The following is a 26,383-nucleotide window of genomic DNA, read 5'->3' as shown; positions in this document are numbered from 1 at the left end:
GTGGGACACCTGAATAGCATGGTTGATAAGTGGTGCACAGGTCTACACCTGGGATCCGAACTGGTGAACCCCAGGCTGCCGAAGTGGAGCGTGTGAACTTAACCACTACGCCACGGGGCTGGCCCAGAGAAAAATCTTAAAATGTCCCCGAGAAAAAAAGATGCATTACCTTCCAAGGAACAATGCCCAGAACAACTTCCCAATAGAAGGGGTGCAAAACGGAAGAATAAAATGACATCTTCACAGTGCTGAAAGGAAATAACTGCCACCCTAGAATTCTATATTTCTTGAAATAAATGAAGATGAAATAAAAGATATTTTCAGACAGAAAAAACAGTACTCATCACCAATGGTTTTTGTTACCAGCAGAGCTTCTCTAGAGGAAATTCTTTAGGGAGAAAGAAAACAGTCCTGAAAAGAAACGTGGAAATTCCATTGAAGAACAACAGAAAGTGTAAATATGTGGATAAACCTAAGTTAGTGCTGATTGAAAAAAGTAATAACAGTTATGTCCTGTGAGGTTTAAAACTCATGACAGCAACAGAATCAAAGGTGGGAAATGGTAAATGCAGTTAAAATATTCTAAGGTCTGGGGCCAGCCCAGTGGCTCAGCAGTTAAGTGCGCATGTTCCAGTTAGGCAACCCGGGGTTCGCCGTTTCGGATCCCAGTTGTGGACATGACACCGCTTGGCAAGCCATGCTGTGGCAGGCGTCCCACGTATAAACTAGAGGAAGATGGGCACGGATGTTAGCTCAGGGCCAGTCTTCCTCGGCAAAAGAGGAGGATTGGTGGCAGATGTTAGCTCAGAGCTAATCTTCCTCAAAAAAAAAAAAATTCTAATGTCCTTGCATCATCCTGGAAGTAGCAGAAGTACTAATTTTACATTAAAATTTAATAAGTCTAGGATCGATATTATCTTTTCCTAGGGTGATCACTAAAAGAACTGTAAAAGAATATGTAACTAACAAGTTATTACAGGAGAAAAAATAGAATAATAAAAATAACTCAAAAGAAGGCCAAAAAAGAAAGGAAAAGGAATACAGAAAGGGTGGGGTAAATAGAAAATAAATAAGAAGTTGATAGATTTAAAACTAAATTTAACATAAGCAGGTAATTGCATTCAATATAAACAGAGAAATATTCCAGTGAAAATATGAATATTGTCAAACTGGATTTAAAAATAATTATAGACAAGTTGAAATTAAAAGGATAGAAAAATATACACCATGCAAACACTAATTCAAAGAAAGTTGGTGCGGCTAAACTTAGTTCACAGTAGACTTCAAGACAGGAAGCACTGTTAGAGATGAAGGGGACATTTCATGATGATAAAGTGTCAATCTCGGGAGTGACATCAGCATGATGGCAGAGTGAGTTGTTACCTTTGTCTCTACCTCTAAGTTACACCTAAACAGACATTCATTAACCAACAGGGGATTCCCTACACAGCACAACAGGACACCTGAGACATCCACTCAGCCATACATCCGAAGGTGAGTGGACTGGATCCCCAGGAAGCAGTGGAACAAGGTGAACAGACCCCTCCCCCTCCCTGGTGGCAGTGATCCACGTTCTGGATCCTCACACAGCAGTGGTCATGACTGTAAGAGGAAGCAGGGGCAGCCCAGCCTGCACACAATGCTTTCAGAGTGGTAGCCTGGCTCTGGGGAGAGTCCACCTAGCTGTGGCAAACCTGCCATGGGAACGCTCCCCACAAAGTGGTGGTGGCTCAACCCCCACGAAGGAGTCCTGCCCTCCAAGCACAGCAGCTCAGCCACCAGCCTGCAAGCACAGAGCTGACTTTCCCAAAAGAAAATGCCCCTCCTGCCTAGTGCAGCAGCTCATCCATTCCCCTGCCAAGCACAGCGGTCCCAACCACCCAAGAGTGACCCACCCGTGGAGCACAGAGGCCCTGCCTGTGTGTGCATGACCTGCCAAGCAGCTTCAGCAAGCCCATGCAAACACAGAGCAGCCTTACCGGCACATCTTCCAGCAGCCTGGGCAGGGTCAGAAAACACAGCTCCTACTGCCACCCAAGTGGTGCCAGGTGGAATCTGCAACCTGATACTAGAACAAATGCACCAAAAAAGGATCAATTCATCAAACACCATGAAGAACTACAGTAACACTTCAGAGCAGAAGGAAAATGACAAGTTTCCAGAAACCAGTCCTGAACTCACAGAAATTTACAATCTAAATGACAGCAAATTCACAATAGTTGTCATAAAGAAACTCAATGAGTTATAAGAAAACTCAGAAAGACAGTTCAGTGAGCTCAGGAATAAAGTTAATGAGCAGAAGGAATACTTCACCAAAGAGAATGAAGCCCCTAAAAAAACTATACAGGGGCCGGCCTGTGGCAGAGTGGTTAAGTTCACATGCTCCACTTCAGTGGCCCAGGGTTTCATTGCTTTGGATCCTGGGCAAGGACCTAGCACCATTCATCAGGCCATGCTGAGGCAGCATCCCACATAGCAGAAATAAAAAGACCTACAACTAGAATATACAACTATGTACTGGGGGCTTTGGGGAGGAGAAGAAAAGAAAAGAAGATTGGTAACAGATGTTAGCTCAGGGCCAATCTTTAAAAAAAACTGTACAGAAATTCTGGGTATGAAGAACACAATTAATGAGACAAAAAATAATCTAGAAACCATAACAAATAGAACTGACCCTATGGAGGAGAGAATAGTGACCTAGAAGATAGAAATCTAGAAATGCCTCAGATGGAGGAGGAGAGAGAACTAAGATTTTTTAAAAATGAAGAAATTATTCAAGAAATGTCCAACTCAATTAAGAAAAGCAACATAAGGATTATAAGTATTCATGAGGGAGCAGAGAGGGAGAGAAAAGCAGAGAGCTTGTTCAAAGAAAAAATAGCTGAGAACTTCCCAAACCAGGGGAAAGAAGTGGCCTTACAAGTACATGGAGCCAATAGAACTTGTAATTACATCACTGCAAAAGGACTTTCTCCGAGGCATATAGTACTAAAACTGGCAAAAGCAAATGACAAAGAAAAAATATTAAGGGCAGAAAGGCAGAAGAAAACAACCTACAAAGGAATCTTATCAGGCTTTCAGAGGATTTCTCAGCAGAAGCCTTAGAGGCTAAGAGAGAATGGAATGATATATTCAAAATACTCAAAGACAAAAACTTTCAGCCAAGAATACTCTATCCAGTGAAGCTATCCTTCAGATATGATGGAGAAATAAAAGCTTTCCCAGATAAACAAAAGCTCAGAGAGTGTATCACCACTTGACCTGGCTTACAAGAAACATTGAAAGGAGCCCTCCCATCTGAAACTAAAAAGCAAAGGTTTACAAGACCTTGAGCAAGGAGACAAATAAACACGTAGAATCAGAAAATTGCAGCTCTATATATCAAAATAGGTTAGTAAACACTTAAGTATAACATAAAAGATAAAAGGAAGGAAAGCACCAAAAATAACTATAAACACTTCAAGTTAGTCACAAGTTCAAAACACAAAAAAGAATAATTTGTGACAACAATAACTCAGAAAGGGAAGAGGAAAGGGATGGAATCTGCTTAGGCTAATGGAGATAAGAGGCTATCAGAAAATAGACTATCTTGTTTTTGAGATCTTTTATACAAACTTCATGCAGCCACTAAATAAAAAATCAGAGGATACATAAATCATAAATAAAGAGAAAACTGAAAAAAATCACAGAAAACCACCAAACTGAAATGTAGTCTGAGATACAAGGGAAAAGAAATAGTGGAAATATAGAACAACTGGGAAAAAAAGAGATAAAATGGCATTATTAAGCCCTCATATATCAATAATCACTCTAAATGTAAATGGATTGAACTCTGTAATCAAAAAACACAGAGTGGCTAGACAGATTAAAACACAAGACCCAACAATATGCTGACTCCAAGAAATACATCCCAGCTCTAAACACAAATGTAGGCTCAGAGTGAAGAGATGGAAGAGAATACTCCAAGCAAATGGCAAGCAAAATAAAGCAGCTGTTGCCATACTTATATCAGACAAATATCAGACTTATATCAGACTTCAAGGTAAAAAAGACAGTGAGAAACAAAAAGAGGCAGTATATAACAAGAAAAGGGCGGCTGGCCCAGTGGTGCAGCAGTTAAGTTCACACGTTCCACTTCAGTGGCCCAGGGTTTGTCAGTTTGGATCCTGGGTGTGGACATGGCACCACTTGGCAAGCCATGCTGTGGTAGTCATCCCACATATAAAGTAAAGGAAGATGGGCAGGGATGTGAGATCAGGGCCAGTCTTCCTCAGCAAAAAGAGGAGGATCGGCAGCAGATGTTAGCTCAGGGCTAATCTTCCTCAAAAAAAAAAAAAAAACAATAAAAGGGACACTCCACTAAGAGGGCATAACACTTGTGAATATATATGCACATAACACAGGAGCACCAAAGTATGCAAAGCAGCTATTAACAGACCTAAAGGGAGAAATAGATAGCAACACAATAATAGTAGAGGACCTCAACACCCTACTTACATCAATGGATAGATCATCCAGACAGAGTCAACAAGGAAACAGTTGCCTTAAATAAAATACTAGACCAGGTGAACTTAATACATATAGAACATTCCATCCAAAAACAAGAGAATACGTGTTCTTCTCAAGTGCACATGGAACATTCTCAAAAGTAGACCAACGGTGGGAAGCAAGCCAAGCCTTAATAAATTTAAGAAGATTGAAATCATATCAAGCATCTTTTCTGACCACAATGCTATGAAACTAGAAATCAACTATAAGAAAAAAGCTGGGAAAGTCATAAATATGTGGAGACTAAACAAGATGCTATTAAACAACCACTGGATCAATGAAGAAATCAAAGGAGAAATCAAAAAATACCTGGAGACAAATGAAAATGAAAACACAACATACCAATTCTTATGGGATGTAGCAAAAGTGGTACTAAGAGGGAAATTTATAGCAATATAGGCCTACCTCAATAAACAAGAAAAATCTCAAATAAGCAATCCTAAACTACACTTAACAGAACTAGAAAAAGCAGAACAAATAAAGGCCAAAGTCGCAGAAGGATGGAAATAATAAAAAATTAGAGCAGAAATAAATGAAAGAGAGACTAAAAACAATAGAAAAGATCAATGAAACTAAGAGCTGGTTCTTTGAGAAGACAAAGAAAATTGACAAATCCTTAGCCAGACTTACTAAGAAAAAAAGAGAAAGGGCTCAAATAAATAAAATTAGAAATGAAAGAGGAGAAATTAGAACAGATATCACAGAAATACAAAGGATTATAAGAGAATACTATGAAAAACTATATGCCAACAAACTTCATAACCTAGAAGAAATGGATAAATTCTTAGACTCATACGATCTCCCAAAACTGAATCAACAAGAAATAGAGAATCTGAATAGACCAATCACAAGAGGTTGAAACAGTAATCAAAAACCTCCCAAAAAACAGAAATCCAGGACCGGACAGCTTTTCTGGAGAATTCTACCAAACATTCAAAGAAGATTTAATATCTATCTTTCTCAAGCTCTTCCAAAATACTGATTAAGATGGAACACTTCCTAACTCATTCTATGAGGCCAACACAGCCCTGATTCCCAAACCAGACAAGGACAACACAAAGAAGGAAAATCACAGGCCAATATTGCTGATGAAGGTAGATGCAAAAATCCTCAACAAAATATTGGCAAATCGAGTACAGCAATACATTAAAAGGATCATACACCATGATCAAGTGTGATTTATATCAGGGATGCAGGGATTGTTCAATATCCACAAATCAACCAATGTGACACACCACATTAACAAAACGAGGAATAAAAATCACATGATCATCTCAAGAGTTGCAGAGAAAGCATCTGACAAGATCCAACATCCATTTATGGATAAAAACTCTCAATAAAATGGGTATACAAGGAAGGTACCTCAACATAATAAAGGCCCTTTATGACAAACCCACAGCCGACATCATCCTTAACAGTGAAAAACTGAAAGCCACCTCTTTGAGAACAGGAACAAGACAAGGATGCCCACTCTCGCCACTCCTATTCAACATAGTACTGGAGGTTTTGGCCAGAGCAATTAGGCGAGAAAAAGAAATAAGAGGTATCCAAATTGGAAAGAAAGAAGTGAAACTCTCACTGTTTGCGGATGACATGATTCTATATATAGAAAACCCTAAAGAATCCACCAGAAGGCTATTAGAAATAATCAACAACCACAGAAAAGTTGCAGGGTCCAAAATCAACTTACAAAAATCAGTGGCATTTCTGTACACCAATAATGAACCAGCAGAAAGAGAAGTCAAGAATACAATCCCATTTACAATTGCAACAAAAGGAATAAAATATCTAGGAATTTAACCAAAAAGGTGAAAGACCAATACACTGAAAACTATAAGAAATTGTTGAAAGAAATCGAAGACAAAAAGAAATGGAAAAATATTCCATGCTCATGGAATGGAAGAATAAATGTAGTTAAAATGTCCATATTACCTACAGCAATCTATAGATTCAATGCAATCCCAGTCAAAATCCCAATGACATTCTTCACAGAAATAGAGCAAAGAATCCTAAAATGTATACAGAACAACAAAAGACCCCAAATAGCCAAAGCAGTCCCGAGAAAAAAAGAACCAAGCTGGAGGCATCATACTTCCTGACTTCAAAATATAAGCTATAGTAGTCAAAATAGCATGATACTGGCACAAAAACAGGCACACAGATCAATGGAACAGAATCGAAAGCCCAGAAATAAAACTACATGTGTATGGACAGTGAATATTCGACAAAGGAGCCAAGGACATACAAGGGAGAAAGGAAAGTCTCTTCAATAAATGGGTTGGGAAAACTAGACAACCACATGCAAAAGAATGAAAGTAGACCATTATCTTACACTATACACAAAAATTAACTCAAAATGGATTAAAGACTTGAATGTAAGACCTGAAACCATATAACTCTTAGAAGAAAATATATGCAGTACTCTCTTTGACATTGGTCTTAGCAGCATCTTTTTGAATATCATGTCTACTCAGGCAAGGGAAACAAAAGAAAAAATAAACAAATGGGAATACATCAGACTTAAAAACTTCTGCAAGGCAAAGGAAACCATGAGAAAAATGAGAAAGACAACACACCAACTGGGAGAAAATATTTGCAAATCGTATATCTGACAAGGGGTTAATTTTCAAAATATATAAGAACTCATACAATTCAACAACAGGGAAACAAACAACCCAATCAAAAAATAGGCAGAGGTGAGGCCAGCCCCGTGGCCGAGTGGTTAAGTTCGTGTGCTCCACTTTGGTGGTCCAGAGTTCGCTGGTTCAGATCCTGGGCGGGGACCTACACACTGCTCATTAAGCCGTGCTGTGGAGGCATCCCATATAGAAGAGCTAGAAGGACTTGCAACTAGGATATACAACTATGTGCTGGGGCTTTGGGGAGAAAAATAAAAGAGGAAGAATGGCAACAGATGCTAGCTCAGGGCCAATCCTCCTCACCAAAACAAAAACAAAAATGGGAAGAGGATATCAACATGTTTCCAAAGAAGATATACAGATGGCCAATAGACACATAAAAAGATGTTCAACATCACTAATAGTTAGGGAAATGCAAATCAAAACTACAATAAGATGTCACCTTATACCTGTCAGAATGGCTATAATTAATAAGACAAAAAATAACAAATGTTGGAGAGGATGTGGAGAAAAGGGAACCCTCATATACTGCTAGTGGGAATGCAAACTGGTACAGCCACTATGAAAAACAGTATGGAGATTTCTCAAGAAATTAAAAATAGAAATGCCATATGATCCAGCTATCCCACTACTGGGTATTTATTCAAAGTACGTGAAATCAACAATACAAAGAGATTTATGCACCCCCATGTTCATTGCAACATTATTCACAAAAGCCTAAATGTGGAAGCAACCCAAGTGCCCATTAACTGATGATTGGATAAAGAAGATGTGGTATATACATACCATGGAATACTCCTCAGCCATAAAAAAGACAAAATTGTCCCATTTGCAACAACATGGATGGACTTCGGGGTATTATGTTAGGTGAAATAAGCCAGACAGAGAAAGACAAACACCATATGATTTCACTCATATGTGGAAGATAAACAAACACATGGACAAAGAGAATAGATTAGTGGTTACCAGGGGGGAAGTGAATAGAGGGGAGGGCAAAAGGGGTAAAGGGGCGCATATGTATGGTGGGACAGATGAAAACTAAACTATTGATGGTGAGCACAATGCAGTCTATACAGAAACTGATATACAATAATGTACACCTGAAATTATACAAGGTTGTAAACCAATATGATGTCAATAAAATAATTTAAAAACCAAATAAATAAATATGAGCCAAATATAAAAACAAAAGAGTGAATCTCTTAGGAAGATATAACAATCATAAATTTGTATGCATGTGTTAACACAGCTTTGTAATATATGAAGTAAAAATTGACAGAACCAAAGGGAAAAACTGACAAATCAACAGGTGTAGTTGGATATTTTTATTTTATGAGGAAGAATGGCTCTGAGCTAACATCCATTGCCAATCTTCCTCTATTTTATGTGGGATGCCACCACAGCATGGCTTACAATGCTAGATCCACGCTAGATCATACGAACCTGTGAACCCCAGGCTGTTGAAGCAGAGTGCGCAAACTTAACCACTATGCCACCAGGCTGGCCCTGATGTAGTGGGACATTTTAACACATCTCTCTCAATAATTTATAGGGCTAGCAGACAAAAAATTCAGTATGAGTGGGGCTTGCCAAGAGGTGCAGCAGTTAAGTTCGCACGTTCCACTTCGGCGGCGTGGGGTTCACTGGTTCGGATCCCGGGTGCAGACCTACGCACCACTTGCTAAGCCATGCTGTGGCAGGCGTCCACATATAAAACAGAGGAAGATGGGCACAGATGTTGGCTCAGGGTCAATCTTCCTCAGCAAAAAAGAGGAGGATTGGCAGCAGATGTTAGCTCAGGGCTAATCTTCCTCAAAAAAAAAAGAAAAAATCAGTTTGAGTATAGAAAATTTGAACAAAATGATTAACAAACTTGACCTAGCAAAGCAATGACAGAATAGACCTTCTTTTCAATTACAAGTGGAAAATTTACCCAAAATGACTATGGTAGCTAGAATAATGGCCCTCCAATTATCCTGATCCCCAGAACCTGTGAATATGTTATGTCACGTGGCAAAGGGAAATAAGATTGCAGATGGAATTAAGGTTGCTAATCAGACGACCATGAGACTGGAGATTAACCTGGGTTATCTGAATGGGTCCAATGCAGTCACAACAGTCCTTAGGTGTGAAAGAGGGAAGTCCAAGAGTCAGTGTGAGGGGGATGCAGGAAGTCTCTAGAAGCTGGAAAAGGGAAAGAAACAGTCTCCCCTAGAGCCCCAGGAGGGACACCTTGAATTTAGCCCAACGAGCCCAATGACTTCTTTTTCCAGAACTGTAAGATAAAAAATTTATGGTTTTCGTTTTTGTTTTTTTGCTGAGGAAGAATTGCCCTGAGCTACCATCTGTGCCAATCTTCCTCTATTTTGTATGTGGCTCGCCACCACAGCATGGTCACAAACAAGTGGTGTAGGTCTCTGCACGGGAATGGAACCCAGGTCACCAAAGCAAAGCGTGCCAAACTTAACCACTAGGCCATGAGGCCAGCCCCAAATTTATGTTGTTTTAAGTCACTATTTTTCCAACCTCTGTTACTTGCAGCTGATCCAATTGCTAACTGATTCCAGGCTGTCCACCACTAGCCATTTTAAACAGCAAGAGCAATGCATGAAAGGATGTGGCTGGAATGTAGGCTGAATCTTGGGGATTGACAAGAGATGAGTCTGAAGAAGTAGGGTAGGACTCTACCTCATTCATTCACTCATACACTCATTCATGAAACATTTACTAAGCAATTAGTCTCTATTAGATCCTGTGTGGAACACAGGGATGTAGAGATAAATAGGACAACGTCTTTGTTCTCAAGGAGCTCACAGGGGAATTCAGAGAATTAAGTACAAAACAGTGGAGAAGGGCAATGAGAGAAACATGCACCAGATGAGATGGGAGCACAAAGGACTCTTTGGGTTGCAACTGATAGAGCTCTAATGAGCACAAGCTTAGACAAAAAGCGATGGGCTCATATAGCGAAAAGGAGGGAAAGGCAGAGGGAGAATGTGAGTAGAGAGGATGAGTGAGCAAAGGCAGGGAGGTGAGAAACAGCATGGAGTGTGTGGAGAGCCATGAGAGCTAGCATAAAGCACAGGGGAAGGAGCAGCAAGGAGACAGAGGCATCCACAGGCCACACCATGGGGGCCTTGAATGCCAGGTCATGGCGTCTGGATGTCACCTGGTAGGCGATGCGGAACTGTTGAGAGAGGAAAGGAGTTGTTACAGAGAGAAATGCAGTGGTGAAATGTGGGTTTTAGAAACATCACATTGGCTGTGGTACGGAGGACGGGCAAGAGTGCAGTCAGGGATTCCCATTGGGAAGTTGTTGCAATAATACAAAAGGGATCATGGTGCTGTGCACATGGGGAGTGCCATGACAATGGCCAGAAGGGACTTCAATCAAGACTTCATTAGGAGTCAGAATCGCAGGCTCGTGATTGACTTGAGGTGGGCATTGGTAGGGGGAAGTGTGAAGGATAAGAATGCCTGGTTTCTGATGGAGGCAGCTGGGTGGGTGGTGGTGCCATTTGCCGAGTGGGGAATGCTGGGAGAGCATGTTGGAGGGAGATGATTAATTTAGTTTGAGACACATTGAGTTTGAAGGGCTTGTGGGACATTCTGGTGGAGACAGCCGGGGGCAGTTGGATATTTGGGTCTGGATCTCCAGTGAGAGGCCTAATCTGGAGAGAGAAACACAGGAGTCGTCAGAATTTAGATGGACATTGACAATGGAAACCACGGATGTGGATGAGATCCCCAAGGGACAGTCGTAAGGCAGCAATTCTCAACAAGATACGCATAACTTTCTGAGGCATAACTCCCTGTGACAGTGTTTGGAATCACCAGGGGCTTTTCCAAAGTACATACCCAATCTTCAGTTCCAGAAAATACCCTAGGGGCTGTGACTGAGGGACACTCTTGCTGATGAGGAGCTGACCTAGGGTAGGAAGAAACTTGAGACCATTGGTGAGAAGAAAAGAAGGTCAAGGTGGGCACAGAAAGCCAGGGAAGAAGAGTTCAAGAAGGAGCCAGAAAGGAAGAGAGGTTGAGGAGATCCACAAGAATAAGGTGCCCCAGGTGTCAGGACAGAGCAGTGATTCTCAACTGTGAGTGTGCACAAGGTTGCTTGTGAAAAATACAGATTCCTGCTCCACACCATGCTGAAGCCGTGGGGCCCTGGAATCTGCATTGTAGAGTTCTGCAGGCACCACCTCTGGGGTAGGGAAGCTCACGAAGATGGGCACCGTCGCTGGGCTAATGCCAGCAGAGGGGGTTGGTCCAGTAAGATAAAGACTAAAAGAGTCTATACGATTCCACTCTTCAGGAGGTCACTGGTAACCATGGAAGAGGGAATTTCGGTGATGTCGTGGGAGTGGAAACCAGATTGCAGTGGGCTGAAGAGTGAATGGGAGGTGAGAAAGAGAAGACAGCAAATGCGGACCCCTTTTGGGAGAAGTTTGGATGACAGGCGGAGGCGAGAGCTTCATCCCCCTCAAAGGCCACCTTCCATCTCCTGGAAAACTTGGCAAAGAGGATTGGGGAAATCTGGAGGCTGAGTCAGACATTCCACAGACCCTCAGGATGCACTAGGGAGGCAAGTTGGGCATCAGCAAGGGCCTAGCACACCTCAAGCTGCCAAGTCTCAGAACTAAACTCACTTCTGTCTGCTCACTCCACGTCTAGTCCACCATCTTGACCACTTGACTGATCATTCCATAACCCAGATCTGACCATGTTACTGCCCTACTTGAAGCCCTCCAACTGCTTCTTTCCCCTACTCTCACCTCACCCCAGGGAGCACCCACATCCCTGAACCTGGCAGTCACAACCCTTCTGACTCTTGTGCTCCCTACTTCCCTCTGCATCCTCATCTTCACCCTCTTTCCCATCACCTCCCACCACATTCACCCTCCACCCAGTCCTAATGGAACCACCAGCAGTTCCCCAATGAACTGTGCTCTCCCACCCTCATTGGCCTATTGGTCAACTTAGACTCAGCCAACTCAAGCACCACCTTCTCTGAGTGTTAGTTGCTCCCTCCTTGGTGAGAACCAGCACCTTGTCCACACCTCTACCAGAGCACAGGTAGAATGAATTACTCTGTATCCACTTGTTAACACGGCTGTGCCTCCACTTGGACTGTGCCTTCTCTGAGACTAAGGTCCCCATCTTACTCTTCCCTGAATCACTAGCACCTGGCCAGGAGTGCTGGACTGAGTTCCCAGTAGGTGCCAGTGAATGTGAAGTGGGGTTTCACCCGAAGTACCCATTATGATAAACTAGTGTTTAAATTATGGAGTACCTCACTGATTTTTGATCACCAATCAAATAACTAAATCTGCAGGTTCTTCTCCCTTCCCCCTATTGTACTGTATCAATACTTTCAGATTAATTCTTCTTCCCTAGGGAAAGAAAAGGCAGGCTCTGGACAGCTGTGTCTTTAAGTGAGATGTACAATGTCTCCTACGGCCTAGGCAACCATATGCGGGTGTTGAAGCAAATAATACACAATAAATCTATAAATCAAAACTGAGATGAGTTTATTATAAGCCAAGTCTGAGAACTATAGCACAGGGCCTTCCTTCCCCAAGGAAGGAAGGGCAACAAAGAAGAGTGGCGTACAGAGTGGTTGTATACAGTCTTGGAACAAAGAGCATACATCTCATATCATAGGAATGTCCCTTCTACAATAGTCACGAGATTGCTTTGCTGGCACAGTGGATCACTGGTCACAAGGTGAGCGCCACAGGTCGGTAATTAATCCTTAGTTTCCAGGAGGAAACGCTTATTCTCAAAGAAATGCCAATATGGGGGAAGATACTATCTTTAAGGACATCTTTCTTGTCTTTGGGACATTGTCAATGTTTAAAGCAGATGTACAATGCATGTTCAACAGGCCACATCAGGTCCTTTTGGAAAAACAAGGCCAGGCCAAATCAGTTTTAAATCCAATGGCTTCCTCTCATACTGCAGTATATCCTATTGTTTTTCATTTATTTACCAAGGGTGTGCTGTGGTGGAGAGGACGCGGGGGTTTCTTCTCCAGGAGCTTTACCTTGATTCTTTCCCTTACCAAGTTACTAACCTCTCTGAATTTAGTTCAGATGGCGCTGCAAACACCATTACCTAAAATAATTGTGGTAGGAATCATGTGAGATTGTAAAGCCTACATAAATGCTGTTATTATTAGGTTTTGAGATCCTAATAAAATAGCATCCCAGTGTCACAACACCAACAGATTGAATTTGTTACTTCAAATGGCTAAGAGAAACTCTCAATACCGCTCTCCAAAGTTTGTTTCACTAAAACAACTTCTCTACATCCCGGACTCCTCAGGCCCACTTAAGACGACTATAAATGAAGCCCCGCCTCCCTAAACTCTAAACCACGCCCCTTCCTACCACCCTCTACGTTGTAGGGCCCTTCAACATTGATTGACACTTTTATTCCCCAATAAGAAGTGAAAGTCACATCAACGTCCGGTGGGGGGCAGGACTTCCTTGCTGTTGCTAAGATACTCTTGTTTCGCTCCTTGACAACGCTGGCGGGGGTGCGCTAGCTGCGGCACCGGCTCCGGCCCCCGCGGGAGCAGGTGAGGCCCCGGGGCGCGGCGGGCAGCCGGGTGGGGAGGGCCCGCCCGAAGCGGGGCCGGGAGGCATCGCGGGGCTGGCAGGGCCTCGCCCACCGCGGAGGCCCCGCCTCAGTCTCCTGCCTGCTGGTCCAGAGCCCCAAGTCCTCCCAACCCCCCCACCTCCTCACTTGGGGGACCTGTGAGCTCGGTCGTGACAGATTCGCCATCGCGACTCTGCGGGCCGCTCCTCCCCACCCACCTGAGGCCCCGTCCAGCTTCGCGGTCCCCCATCCCCCCTGACCCGTCTCCTCCTAGCACCTTGATTCCCCCCACCTTTCTCGGAGTAATCCCCCCTCCCGCGGCTGAGCCGGTGGTCGCCATCGCCATCGCCTCGGCCCAGACTGCTTGACTTGGACAGTTGGCGACGTGCTGGGACTCCAGGCTGGTCATTTGCCTCTTTGGGCCTCAGTTGCCCCAACTGTAAACGAGAAGTTGGGTTGAATGAGCTCTAAGGCCTCTTCGAGTGAGTCTGTCGTTCTAGGATGTGATTCTTTGACCCAACTGTAGGCTTCCTCGAGGACGTGCTCCCCATGGGAGCTATCGGGTGTAGTGAAAAGAACTTGGCAAACCTAATTTGAATTCCGAATTACAGGACTCTAGCAAGTTACGTAATCTGGGCAACAGTCTGAGTATATATAAAATCAGGAGACTCTGGTGCGTCTCCTTGGGGAATTCTGAGGATAATGGGAATCGAAGTCCAGTCCAATGCAGATTCAGTATTTGTTACTTGCCTTCCTTTGTCTCTTACTTCCCCACACTTTCCCCCTCTGAGAAGTGTCACCAACTGCGTTAGTGTCACCTCTCATTTCTCCATTTGACCCTCAAATCTGGACCACCAGCTCTGATCTTTCTCCTGGGCTTCCATGGTTAGGGATACTTTGGGGTGGGGTGGAGACTGATAGATTGATGTGATGGTTGGACGTGATGGCTTCCCTTCTGCCCCTGAGGATCCCTGATATGGTGATTACCTGCTCCTGACAAGACACCTCCACGTGCATATCTCACCAGCAACTTAAACTCAATACGTAGTTCTAAAATCAAACTGGCCTGCTTCTCTACTATCCATCTGTTGTACCATGAGGATCTTATCCTCGCCACTCCTGAAGCCACCCCCCTGGTTCAAGTCTTTAATGGCTGTCACCTGGGCCATTGCTGTAGCTTGCTGACTGGTATCCCTGCCTCCAGTCTCTCGTCCTGTTAACCCAGCCCACCAGAGTAATTGTCCGATAACACAACCATGTCACCAACCCCCAGGAGACCAAGAGACCCCCCCAAAGAGTTTCTCATTCTCCACTAAAAATATCCACACTTCTTAAGCCTAGGTCTTAGGGCCCTCCTACACTGCCACAACCCAACCCCACCCGTTTTTTCCCCAGCTTTCTTTGTCCCTTCTCCTTTGCCAAGTTCTGTCCTCCAGCCAAATTGTACTGTTGGACTTTCCCAGAAAACACTTTGAGCTTTCTGCTTTGATATCACTGTGTTTGTTCACCTCTCTGCCTAGAAAAGTCTTCCTCACTTTGTTCCCCTGTCAGGATTCCCACTCACCTTGTAACGCCTGACCAAGCTTTTCTTGCTGTCCTCTCTCCTGCCCCTGCCAGAATTCTCCCCTTTCCTCTATCTCTGCATCTGTCTTGTGGCACTTACTGCTTTCTGCCATGAACCATCGTTCGTTCTTGTGTATGTGTGTTGGCCTCTCACATGAGATCATAAGCTCCTTGAAAGCGGGGACTGTCTCTAGCTTATAGTGGAGTAGTTGAAAAAAGTGTAATCTTGAAGTCGTGCATGCCTGACCAAATCCTAGCTCCTCCTAGGATTAGCTGGGTGGACAGTCCCTTTCCTTTTCTCAGCCTGCACAGTTGTCAGAAAAGTAGGGACAATAGTGCCTGTCTGACCGAGTTATCAGAGGAGTAACTGAGATCCGGTATATAGAACACCCACCCCGCTCCTTGCTTGAAGTCAGTGCTCAATAAACGTTATTGAATGGCTTTGATAGGTTCTCTCCCTTCCCAAGGAGCAAATGAAATAATTTAATTACACTTTAGATATTTGTTGGGATTCTGCCATGTGCCAAACACCAGATTTTGTGCTTTGGGGCATCTACAGGAGAATTGATAAAGTCCTTCAGCCAAGGTGATTGTCTGGACTCACACTGCACAGCTGAGTCGTGACTGGTTGTGAGATGTCACCGGTAATTAGCACTTGTGAATGATTTAAAAAAAAATCAGTGCTAACTCCAGTTTATTTCTGTGATAATGTCATTCTTAGTCCCTTACGTTCAAATCTGTTTTCTTGAGTGGGAAAGAGGGGGTGTTGCGTGTGGAGACTGTGTAATGTGCTGTCTATAGTAAGCATCTGTTCTCCAGAGCTAATAGCTGCGACAGTTAGGACTTTTTGTTGTACTTTGTATCTTGTCAAAAATGTTTGGGATTTCATCCAGATTTGGGTATGTCCGTGAGGGTGTGCCACGTGAGTCACTGTTGTTTATTACATCCTTTTATACGTAAAGAAAATGTCTTGATCTCTCTCTTTCTCGCTCTCCCCCTCGCTTAATCTCATGATCTCTTTCCCTCCCTCTCTCTTGTCTTCCCTCCCTCCCTATGGTCTAAAGCACATCAGAAAGATGAGACCTCAGTAAAATGGACCTCAGAAAAATGGACCTCAGTAAAATGAGAAACAATAAGGGCAATGTAAAAAGAAACACCCCTTTGTGTGTATGAAAGGTAGCTGTCTTTTCTTGAGGAGGACTGTCCTTTATTCTGCGACCATCTCCTTCTTACTATTAAAACTTTCTTTTTTGGTAGATGATATGTTTTTTAATGCTCTTACTGAGCAAAATCTAAAAGTGGCCGCGCTGTTTGCTTCCCCCATTTTACACTGATCTGTGGAATCCAGATCTTGTTTCCTGACCCACCACTGACGTCTTGGATGGATGCCCCCAAGCCCGTATTTTCCTTTCTCTTCACCTTAGTGGCTTTGCTCCTTGTTTGCCAGAAGGCAGAGGGTGGCCATGTCAGGGAAAGGCCGGAGGATGACGAGGTCCCCAGTGCGTATCCCTGATAGGGCTGGCAGTGGAAGGAGTGCCTGGACAGGTGGCTGCCCGGGATTGAAGTTATTTGTGCTTCTGCCTTATCTCCTACTTGCTTGTGACAGGGAGAAAGCACAGAAGGTGGAATGAGAAGAATAGAAATGGGTTTGGACCCTGGCACTGTGATTGCTGCCTGTGTACCCCCGGGCCAGCCCCAAGCCTCTCTGAGCCTGAGGTGCCTTGCCTGAGACCTGGGAGTAGATGCCACCCCCACAGGTTGTTACGGGATGAAATGAGACAATGAATGTGAAAACACTGTGCAACCACACCACTACCCTCAGCCCTGGCCCGGCCCCAGCTGAGTTTTACAGAATTCCCTTGTGGCTCTTTCCTCCATCACTCCTAACACGGTGTTTGCACAGAGTTGGGAAGTCAGTAAGTACTGACTGTCTGACCGAATGTTTTGATGTTTAGTGGACTGGTATATGAAGAAGGACTTTGCAGTCCCCTTCCTGCTGCACCAGTAACAAGAGCTGACGTTTACTATGAAGTCGAGTCTATTCTTAGTCCCAGTTTCCAGAGGAGAAAACCGAGGCTTGGAGAAGTAGACAGTTGTCGGAGACAGGCCGAGATGTGAGTTCAGATCTGCCTGCGGAGCCTGCACTCACAGCTGCCGGGCCCCACTCTGAGCGTGTCCTTCCACCTCTCAGATGCTTGGCAGTGGTTAAGGGTGACGAGCCTGGGGCTGCGGGCCAGGAGTGTCCTAGGCATAGAGTGGCTGGGGGTGCCCCCGGTGGGCTGGCAGGCTCTTTTGACCTTATTTCCCAGAGTCCATTCATTTTTCCCCACATCCCCTAACCCTCTTAAGGATTCTTGCCAAGTGCTCCAGAAGCAAAGTAATAAATGGTGACTGAGGTCAGTACCACAAAAGAACAAGGGACAGCGGGACAAGAGACACTGGCTTTGACATGGCGATGAGATAAAGAGCCCCGTCTGTGCCTCCTGTTGCCTAGGAGAAGCCTCACATCAGACGTGGGGGAGGACGCGTAAAGCACGCAGGGGGCCCTTGGGTGAGGAGGAAGATCAAGGGCAGGGGAGAGAGCAAGGCTGGCGTGGCTTGCGCCAGGACCAGCCCTGGGACGGGTCGAGCTCTGGTACCCGGCAGATTCAAGTACCTGGCTGTGCGCACACTTACATTATTAAAGGGCGCTCTTTCTGGCCTGGAGCTGTCAGACACACACTCATTTCCATGGAAGATTGATAAGGTTATTAAAACCTCTGGGTCTGCTATTTTGGGTAGCGTTCTTTCAGCAGGAGTTTTTAATCGTGGCTGAATAACTAGAGCTGTACTATAATGATACAGCATCACAAAAAAATTCCCCTACCTTTCTGGATTTGGAAACACATCATCTATAACTGTTCCTCTTTATTCTGTAAGTCTCATCCATTTTGGATCCCCGGAAATACGTGTAGTGGTTAGGAATAGCTTTTTGCAGTCGTGGCTCTTAATAAATGTGGTTGAACAATGTTGACGAAGTCCTGGCTGATAACATGGCCGTAGTGAGAACGGGCGATCGTCAGAGTGCACAGAGCTGTAAAATTTCAAAACGCTCACATGCATGTCCTGGGTGCTCGCTCCAGCTTACTGAGGATGAGAAGATGGGAGTGTCCTGTTTCATAGAGGGGAAAACGTGGCCCAGGTTAAATTACTTGCCCAAGGCTACAAAGCAAGGAGGAGGGCAGAATTCATTCCACTTCTAGAACTGGTATTCAAGCCTAAAAACTCTGCCTTGTGGTCCTGCACCTTCTCTCCTCTACAAGGCGCCGCCCTTCCCCCTAAAACTGTCCCAATGGCTTTTCCCTCTTTGTTCCTGAAGAATGGCTTTGGTAATACCTCTGAAGTCTGATGACATTACATCAGGATTGCATATGCTGAAGCAGAATCTAAGCAGCTGTCACAGACCCTGCGCTCCCCAGGCAGGCATGGGTGCCGTTGCCTCTGAATTCCCTTCAAGGCCCCTCCCTGCTAGCACTGTTTAGCCCAGAGGCTGAATTGAACGCAACTGAAATATTTAGGGGAAAGATACCTAAGCAGCTGCTTCAGCATTTTAAGTTGTTCCCACTTGAAAATCTCACTTAGACAAAACTTGAAGCCCTTGTCCTTTGATGTCAGTGCAGCTGCCACCTGCGGTCACACCTTGATAATGTGGAGGAGGAGCCCATCAAGTGGCCTTTACTCAAGCTTGGAGAACAGGATGGAACTGGAGAAGGGCCTTAACGTTAATGAGCGAAGACAAAGTGATTCACTGGATTTTGTGAAATGAGAAACATGAGCAGAAAGTACAATGAGACAGTGCTTGGAAATTTGCCAGCTTATATGTAGAGACAAAGAAAAACTGCTAATATCTGAGTGGCACTGATGCCCAGAATTGATGAGAAAAGAGGAGCCGTCTGTCCATGAGAAATCAGAAAATACTGGTGCCGTGGGACAGTGGCGCGGGTGCCAGGCTTCCGGCCTCGTTCGAGGGGGCCAACCACATGGATGGCTCTGAGGGCTTCTGAAGCAGCAGAGAATGGGATAAAATTGAGGGCACAGCCTGGAAAAAGTGCACAGAAAGCTCAGTGTTTGGCCAAACAAGGGTCAAGTTAGCATTAGGATGGCAGACACCGAAAGGGAAGGTCAGACATTTATCTCGCTGCTGGGATCATATGAGCCGCACCAGTGGTCACACACACGAGACCAGCTTTGTGGTGCCTACTGTGTGACAGTGCTGTGACGAGGCCTTAGGAGGAGGGGATAGGAGTACCCACACCACAGACTGTACCCGGATTCAAACCCCAGCTCTGCCTCTCCCTAGCTGAGTGACCTCAGGCCAGCAGCATAACAGCTTCATGCCTCCGTTTGTACAGGACCTACCTCATGGGAGGTGCAGTGACAGACTGAGTGCACAGGAAGCACCTAGAACAGTGGCTGGCACACAGGAAGCCTAATGACCGTCTCCTCTCATTACTACCTGTTAGTTACTGTGCTGGGTGTCTTCAGGGTTTCGTGGCTATGCCGTGGAAGCAAATTTATTTGGAAATGTGAGAAATCCTAGAATAACATTATTTGGCGATAGTTGTCCAATATGGATTGTTAAAAAGGGTTTCACAACATGGTGGTTTGTATTCATTTATATTAGTACTTCTGAGATAAAAAGTCCTTTGAATTATAGCATAAGTTGAATTGCAGGAAAGAGAAAAACACCAGGATTTCCAGCAGGCTTCCAGTCACTTACGATCCAGGCCCATCTCTTTAGGAAAAGCCCCATCTGTTATTAGATAATTGGATTTGGAAAGAAAAAAAACTATACGTATATAGTAGGCTTTGTAATTTTCCAGTCATCTCTACATGCATTCTCATTTGATTCCCCCAGGAGCCAGAGGGAGGGAAGGACAGTTTGTTGAGTGCCTGCCATGTGCCTGGCAGTGTGATGGTTGCTTTGTCTCGTTTGATCCTCATAACGGCCCCATGAGACAGATGTGACTACCCGCATGTTACTGATGAGGAATCTGAGGCCTTGCTATGGGTGAGCAGTAGAAGCAGCACTAACGCCCAGGCCTCCCAGCTCCTGGGCCAGCCAGACAGGACGGGGTGGCCTAAGGGGGAGCGGGCAGGAAGAGCTGGGGAGCCTGGCATGCCAAGGAGGACCTGGAACATCGCTGTTCCCATTCCTCCTGCAGATCAGGGACCTGCACAAGGAAGCACTCGCTTGCCCGTAAGCCCAGGATTGTTGATCGTGACCTGACATTTAACTGTGGAAGCGCGTCTGCTGAGAAATAAGGACTGTGCAGAGTGGGCTTGCAGACAAGCTGCAGTTGTTCGGCGGAGCCCCAGGCTCCCTCCTGGGCCTGGCCCGCAGTCAGTATTTGTCTTGATAATGACAGTGTGGGCTTGCAGCAGCGTACCAGTGTGTTCTTAACCGGGTCCCAGCATCTCGTGTTGACTCATCCTCCCGTCTGCAGACTTGCTGGCCATTTGGAAAAGGATGCGGAGGAGTTAAGACGGGGAGGTGTCAAATTGTTAGTGAGACATTTCTAATTTGTGATGCGTGGTTTTAAAGCCAACTCTCTTCTCCTGGTCTTTCCTGTTTTCTACAGCAGCCCTTGGGGAAGGACACTCTCTGCTCCCACCAAGTTGTCAGGGCCTGCTTCCTGAGTCTCCTGGGTGTGTCTTAATTGCCAGCCCCAGCACCTCCTGAGAACGCCCCCTCTCCTCCGGTGGTCACAGTGGAAGGATCATGGGAGAAACGGAGGGCAAGAAAGATGAGGCTGATTACAAACGCCTGCAGACCTTTCCTCTGGTCAGGGTAAGCCCTGGGGAGGGAGGCCGGGTGGCCAGCAGCCCACGCAGTCCTGGAGAGAGGCGGGGTAGCTCGTCCCCTGCAGGACGGCAGTGGGAGGAAGTTAAGGGCTCTGCCGGCTCAGATCTGGAGGTCCAGGAGTCGACCGTGATCCATTCATTCATTCATTCCTTCATTTGCTGAGTCTCTAGTTAGGTCCCCACTGTATCCTGGGCTCCATTCTGGGCACTGTGGATATAGTTGTGAACAAGACAAATGAAGGCCTGGCCCACATGAAAGAAAGGTTTAAAGCACATAATTTCAAATAATAAGTGCAATCAAGAAAAATAAAGGTGGCCTAAGGAGCTGGAGAGTAGAGGTTGGCTTCTGGAAAGGTTTCTCTGATCAGCGACCTGAATAAAGTGAGGCAGTATGCCTTATGACGGTCTGGAGAAGAACGTTCCAAGCAGAGGAGACTGCAAGCACAAAAAGCCCGAGGTGGGGATGAGCTCGGCATTTCGGAGGAACAGAAAGAAGGCTGCTCTCTGGAACGGGGTGCTGAGAGGGGTGGCAGGACATGAGAGTCAGAGTGACGACGACCCAGACCTCAGAGGCCTCTCTGGCCGCGGGAGGAGCATGGATTCTCTCCTGAGTTCCAAGCAGAGGAGTAATGTGATGTGCTTCATGTTTTTAAAAGATCACTCCAGCTGTTGTAAGGAGAATGGATTTGGGGGTACAGAGTAGAAGTGGGAGACCAGTGAGGACCCTCCTGCAGAGGCCCAGAGAGATGAGGGTGGCGAGACATAGTCAGATTCTAGACAGATCTTGAAGGTAGAGGCAAGAGAACTCACAGATGCACTGGATGCTCGAGGGAAAGGAAGGAAAGCCGGTCAAGGATGACTCCTAGGGTTTGTTTCTTCCTGAACATTGGAGAGAAAATGGTGTTAATTACCGAGAGAAGGAAGACAGAGGAAGAGCAGGTTTGAGGGGAAAATCAAGACTTACCTTTCAGACGTCTAAGTGAGGTGTCAGGTGAGCAGTTGGACTTAGGAGTCAGGAGCCCAATAAAGAGGTTAAGGCTGGGGATGCAAATGGGACAACCTTCGCCATATAGACGATAAATAAATCACAGAACAGGATGAGAAGAGGAGAGGGCAGAGATGAAGCCCAGGGCCGCAGCAATTGGGAGCGGGAGGGGCTGCAGCAAAGTGGATTGAGAAGGAGCAGCCAGAGAGGCAGGAAGAGAACCAGGAGCGGTCAAGAGTGGAGAGCTCTCTTTAGGCTCCTGGGGCGAGAGTTGGCTGTGCTCAGAGGCTACTTGTAAACTGTCTCCGTAGCCAGCATGTCTCCTGCCCGAGCCGGCCTTCTTCCCTGGGTCTGTTGGCTGGAATGCGGTGCTGATGGAGCTCCGTGCCCTGGCAGAGGGGCCTGGGTGTTAGAGCCACATGCCTCATCTTGATTCCATGCCCCCTTTGCCCCAGCTGTAGGCTCTGAGTCAGGAGATGGGGCACCTCTCTGGACTCTACCCAGGGCTGTCCCAGGGCAGCCACGCAGTGTCCATGCCTTAAGCTTGGGACAGAGAGGCCAGCCCGGAAGGCCAGGTCACGGGCTAAGCCTCTTTCTATTTGTCACCCCGCCCTGTCTCTAGCACTCGGACATGCCAGAGGAGATGCGAGTGGAAACCATGGAACTATGTGTCACGGCCTGTGAGAAATTCTCCAACAACAACGAGGTATTGCCATCAGTACAGGCTGCCCTTGTGCCTTTGGTGACCCCCATGGGTGAATCCAGTGGCCCCAGTCCCCACAGCCAGCTCCAGAGAGTCCTGCCAGGACTAGGCCAGTGCCTTCCTTGGAAGCATTCACTGTCTGGGGAAGGCCAGCAAGGGAGGAGGCTGGTGCTGTCTCCAGGCCCTGATCTGGTGCTCACAGCCAGCCCTAGGGGAAGGAAAGCAGGAGGGCTCTTTGTGATGCCCCTGTCCCTGCTCCCTATCTCAAGTGGGCTGCTGAATAGGCACCTTTCCCCTTGTCTCCATCCCAGTGAAGCAGAGCGGTCAGCCAGGCATTCATTCTTGCATTCATTCATCCATTCAAAAGAATGTTAAACACCATCTCTGCGCCAGGCACTGTTCTAGGTGCTGGCAATATGGCCAATAGGCATTGACACAGGAATGTCATTCATCAGTCTGGTGGTAAGCGAGAAAGAAGCGTCATGGCAGCCAGTGGGGAGGCAGGCTCTGGCCAGTGAGTCCTGTCTCCAGTCCTCAGCTCTTTACCCTGGGACAAGCCATTTCTCATCTCTGAGCCTCAGTTTCCTAGTTTGTAACTGGGGTCGGGGAGAGGGGTGGGTGGGGATGCTGCCTCCTCACGGGCAGTTGTGAGGATATGTGTACTGAGATGATGTGGGCAAAGCGCTCAGCGTGGCACCTGGCACAGAAGTGGGTGCTGCTGGTGCACGCAAGTGCCTGAGCTTGGGCTTCACCCCACAAAGGCTGGGGCCTCTGGCCCTCCCTAGCCCTTTTCTTGAAAGAGCGAGCACAGGAAAGAGCAGGCTGCTGCCACGACTGAGGGAAGTAGTCCAGTTTCCCTTCTGGGAGCCCACCAGACCCATTAGGGAAAAGCCTTTCTGTTCCCTGAAGATGCACCGACACCTCGCGGTGATGACAACAAGCCTGTCCAGTCTGCAGAGTGCTCTCAGATGGATTACCTCACTCAGTCCTGAGAACAGCCTGGTGCCCTGAGCGACAGAACCCAGCTCAAACCCAGGGCTGTCTCCAGCCCGATGCCCGCTCTGCCGCCTTTGCCAGTGTCTTCCTGACTGGTGAGGTGACGTCTGGTGCTCTGTGCCTGTGTAACAGCCCCTGGCAGGAGGCGGCCTGCGTGGAAAGCCTTTCCGAAGGTTCCGTGAGCAGCAGAACCACAATAATCGGGCAACAGGCTTTTCTCTTGCCAAGACTCCTGCTTCCAGGGGAGGGAGCTGACTCATGCCCACTCTGTCCCCCACACGTCCTCCTCTGACGAGCATCCTCTTCCTTCCAGAGTGCCGCCAAGATGATCAAAGAGACGATGGACAGGAAGTTTGGCTCCTCCTGGCATGTGGTGATCGGCGAGGGCTTCGGCTTTGAGATCACGCATGAGGTGAAGAACCTCCTGTACCTGTACTTCGGCGGGGCCCTGGCCGTGTGTGTCTGGAAGTGCTCCTGACACTGCCGCGCCGCCCCGCCCTGCCCCGCCCCGCCGCACAGGGCCTCTTCCTGCGGCTCACCCGGGATGGGGAGCAGCCCCAGGCAGGTCATGGTTTTTCAAAGCCCAGTCTAGGGTCTTGTCTTTTGTCCTCGTATACCAGTTTCCGGAGCCGCCCAGTGTGCGGATTTGTTGACATCTCTACCTGCAGGCTCCCAGCCACCTGCCTCTGAGTCCCACGTGTGAAGGGGGCAGCAGGCAGCGGGCTTGATGCAGGGGAGGGGTGGGAAGGTGTGACAGGGTAGAAGGAGGGTGGGGAGATGGGATTTTTCTCACAAGGACATGCCAGCCCCTCCTCTCTCGGGGGCTGCTCTCCCCTCACGTCCTGGGAGCCCCCTACCCTTACCCTTAGCACTGCTGGCAGGTGCCACTGTCCTTGTCTTTACTGGCCATATGCAAACGGCCTCAAGAAGGAGCCTCTCCTCTCAAGGGACACTGGCAGCTTCTCTCCTCGTCCTCTGGAGAAGTGGTGACCCCAAGAAGCCCCTTCCCCAACCTGACCCCAGGCTGAACAGACCACTGCAGCTCACTGGACTCACAGCTCCACAGCCCTGGCTTCAGCATGAGGACCAAGCAGCCTTTCCTCTCTGTCCCCTCTGTCCTCCCCAACCGCCAGGCCGCATGAACCTTTGACCCTGCCTCTACTCGTGCAGTGGCTGAGGGTGTGGGGCCTGCTCTGGACAGTGTCTCGAGGTGTCGCTGAGCCTCCGGTGAGCCACCTGGGCCAGGAGTGTGCTCACCACGGGCCCGTTTCAGCAGGGAAGCCTGGCCTGCAGTGACTTAGCATCAGGGACCGCACGCGCATTTGTACTTCTTATCTCTGCTGGATTTTCTATATTCTTTTTGAGTGTGGGGTGAAGGGTTTTAGTAGAAGGGTGAATCCTATTTTACACAGTGGTCTTATTTATATAACTGTCTTGGCTTTTACAATTAAAATGACCAAAACCTGACCTTGATCTACAGCCTCTTGAGGTTGGGGGAAGGCGTGCTCAGTGTCCTCCAGTGGGTCCCGGGGGCCCAGAGAGGCTTCTGGCTAAACAGCGAGGCCGCTGGAAACCCTGTGCCTGGGCACAACCCCACTTGCCCTGGCCCTGCCCCCTCACCATCACGTCAGGGGTGGGGGCTGAGTGCAGTTGGATGGGGCCATGTGGACCTGATTGAGACACCCTTGGTAGCCAGACTGAGCTATGATAAGGGCGTTTTCAGTCTCACATAATTTAGCTCAGTTCAGAGATATTTATTCACCAGCTATTGAATGCCAGGCCCCAGGAGTGTGGGTACAAAGATGGGAAGGCCACAGGCCCTGCCCTCTGGGGGAACCCAGCTGTTTCAACCGGATATGAAAAGGGCCATAATGGAGGATAGGACAGGGTACTCTGGGAGGAGAGGGAGGGGCCCGTGCCCAGCTGAGAGGAAGGGAGACGCTCGAGGGGTGAGGCCTGAAAGCCAACTCTTGAAGGGAGAGTGGGATTTTACCAGCGAAGGGGCCCAGGCCGGGGAACTTGGGAATAAATGCACAGGGCAGAGGCAGCTTGAGGATGAGGGGCCCACTGGAGGACCGTGAAGCCCCTTCAGCTCAGGGGCTGGCCTCGGAACCCAAGTCTCAGACCTGAGAACACCAGGCACGGGCAGAGCTGGGGCAGCCGTCCTCTGCAGCCCACCTCTCCCCATCCACGGGGCCCTCCTGAGATGGCCCACCCTGGCCACTCAGGCCTGGGAGTCCTGGCACCTGGCCCAGTGAGGCCCTTCCGAGGCTAGAGGTCAATTGTAACAAGATGTGTCAACAGATCTGCTGGACTGCGTGCGTCAGGCTGCTAAAGCTCGCTCGGCAAAGACCAGTGTGGCTGAGCAGGGAGAGGAGCATCGATTGACTCCTGAACCTCACCAGTGCCGGCTGAGCCGCTGCCTTATGGGGCCCTGAGCTGAGCACATGGGGACCTCACAAATGCCAGCTGAGCTGCTGCTGTGCGGGCCCTGAGCCCAGC

At 47.2% G+C, this 26,383-nt stretch overlaps 1 protein-coding gene across 4 annotated transcripts; it reads left to right on the top strand.

Moving 5' to 3' along the window:
• Nucleotides 1-13,658: 13,658 nt before the first annotated feature.
• DNAL4 (dynein axonemal light chain 4) lies at nt 13,659-25,348 on the top strand. 4 transcript variants are annotated; one of them, XM_070600716.1, is made up of 6 exons: nt 13,763-14,272; nt 17,309-17,467; nt 20,251-20,403; nt 20,558-21,183; nt 22,805-22,888; nt 24,195-25,348. In XM_070600716.1, exons 4-6 carry the CDS (start codon nt 21,115-21,117, stop codon nt 24,357-24,359), a joined length of 318 nt encoding a protein of 105 aa, XP_070456817.1. In that variant the 5' UTR covers nt 13,763-14,272; nt 17,309-17,467; nt 20,251-20,403; nt 20,558-21,114; the 3' UTR covers nt 24,360-25,348. The 4 variants fall into 4 exon arrangements, with proteins under 4 accessions (XP_070456815.1, XP_070456817.1, XP_008531849.1 ...); XM_070600715.1 differs by lacking the exon at nt 20,251-20,403 and having other exon boundaries at nt 13,795-14,272; nt 20,975-21,183; XM_070600714.1 differs by lacking the exons at nt 17,309-17,467; nt 20,251-20,403 and having other exon boundaries at nt 13,659-13,770; nt 20,975-21,183.
• The last annotated feature ends 1,035 nt before the right edge of the window (nt 25,349-26,383 follow it).

Source organism: Equus przewalskii, chromosome 29, assembly GCF_037783145.1.
Source record: "Equus przewalskii isolate Varuska chromosome 29, EquPr2, whole genome shotgun sequence".
Classification (NCBI taxonomy): Eukaryota; Metazoa; Chordata; class Mammalia; order Perissodactyla; family Equidae; genus Equus; species Equus przewalskii.
This window is presented reverse-complemented; position numbering and strand designations above follow the sequence as displayed.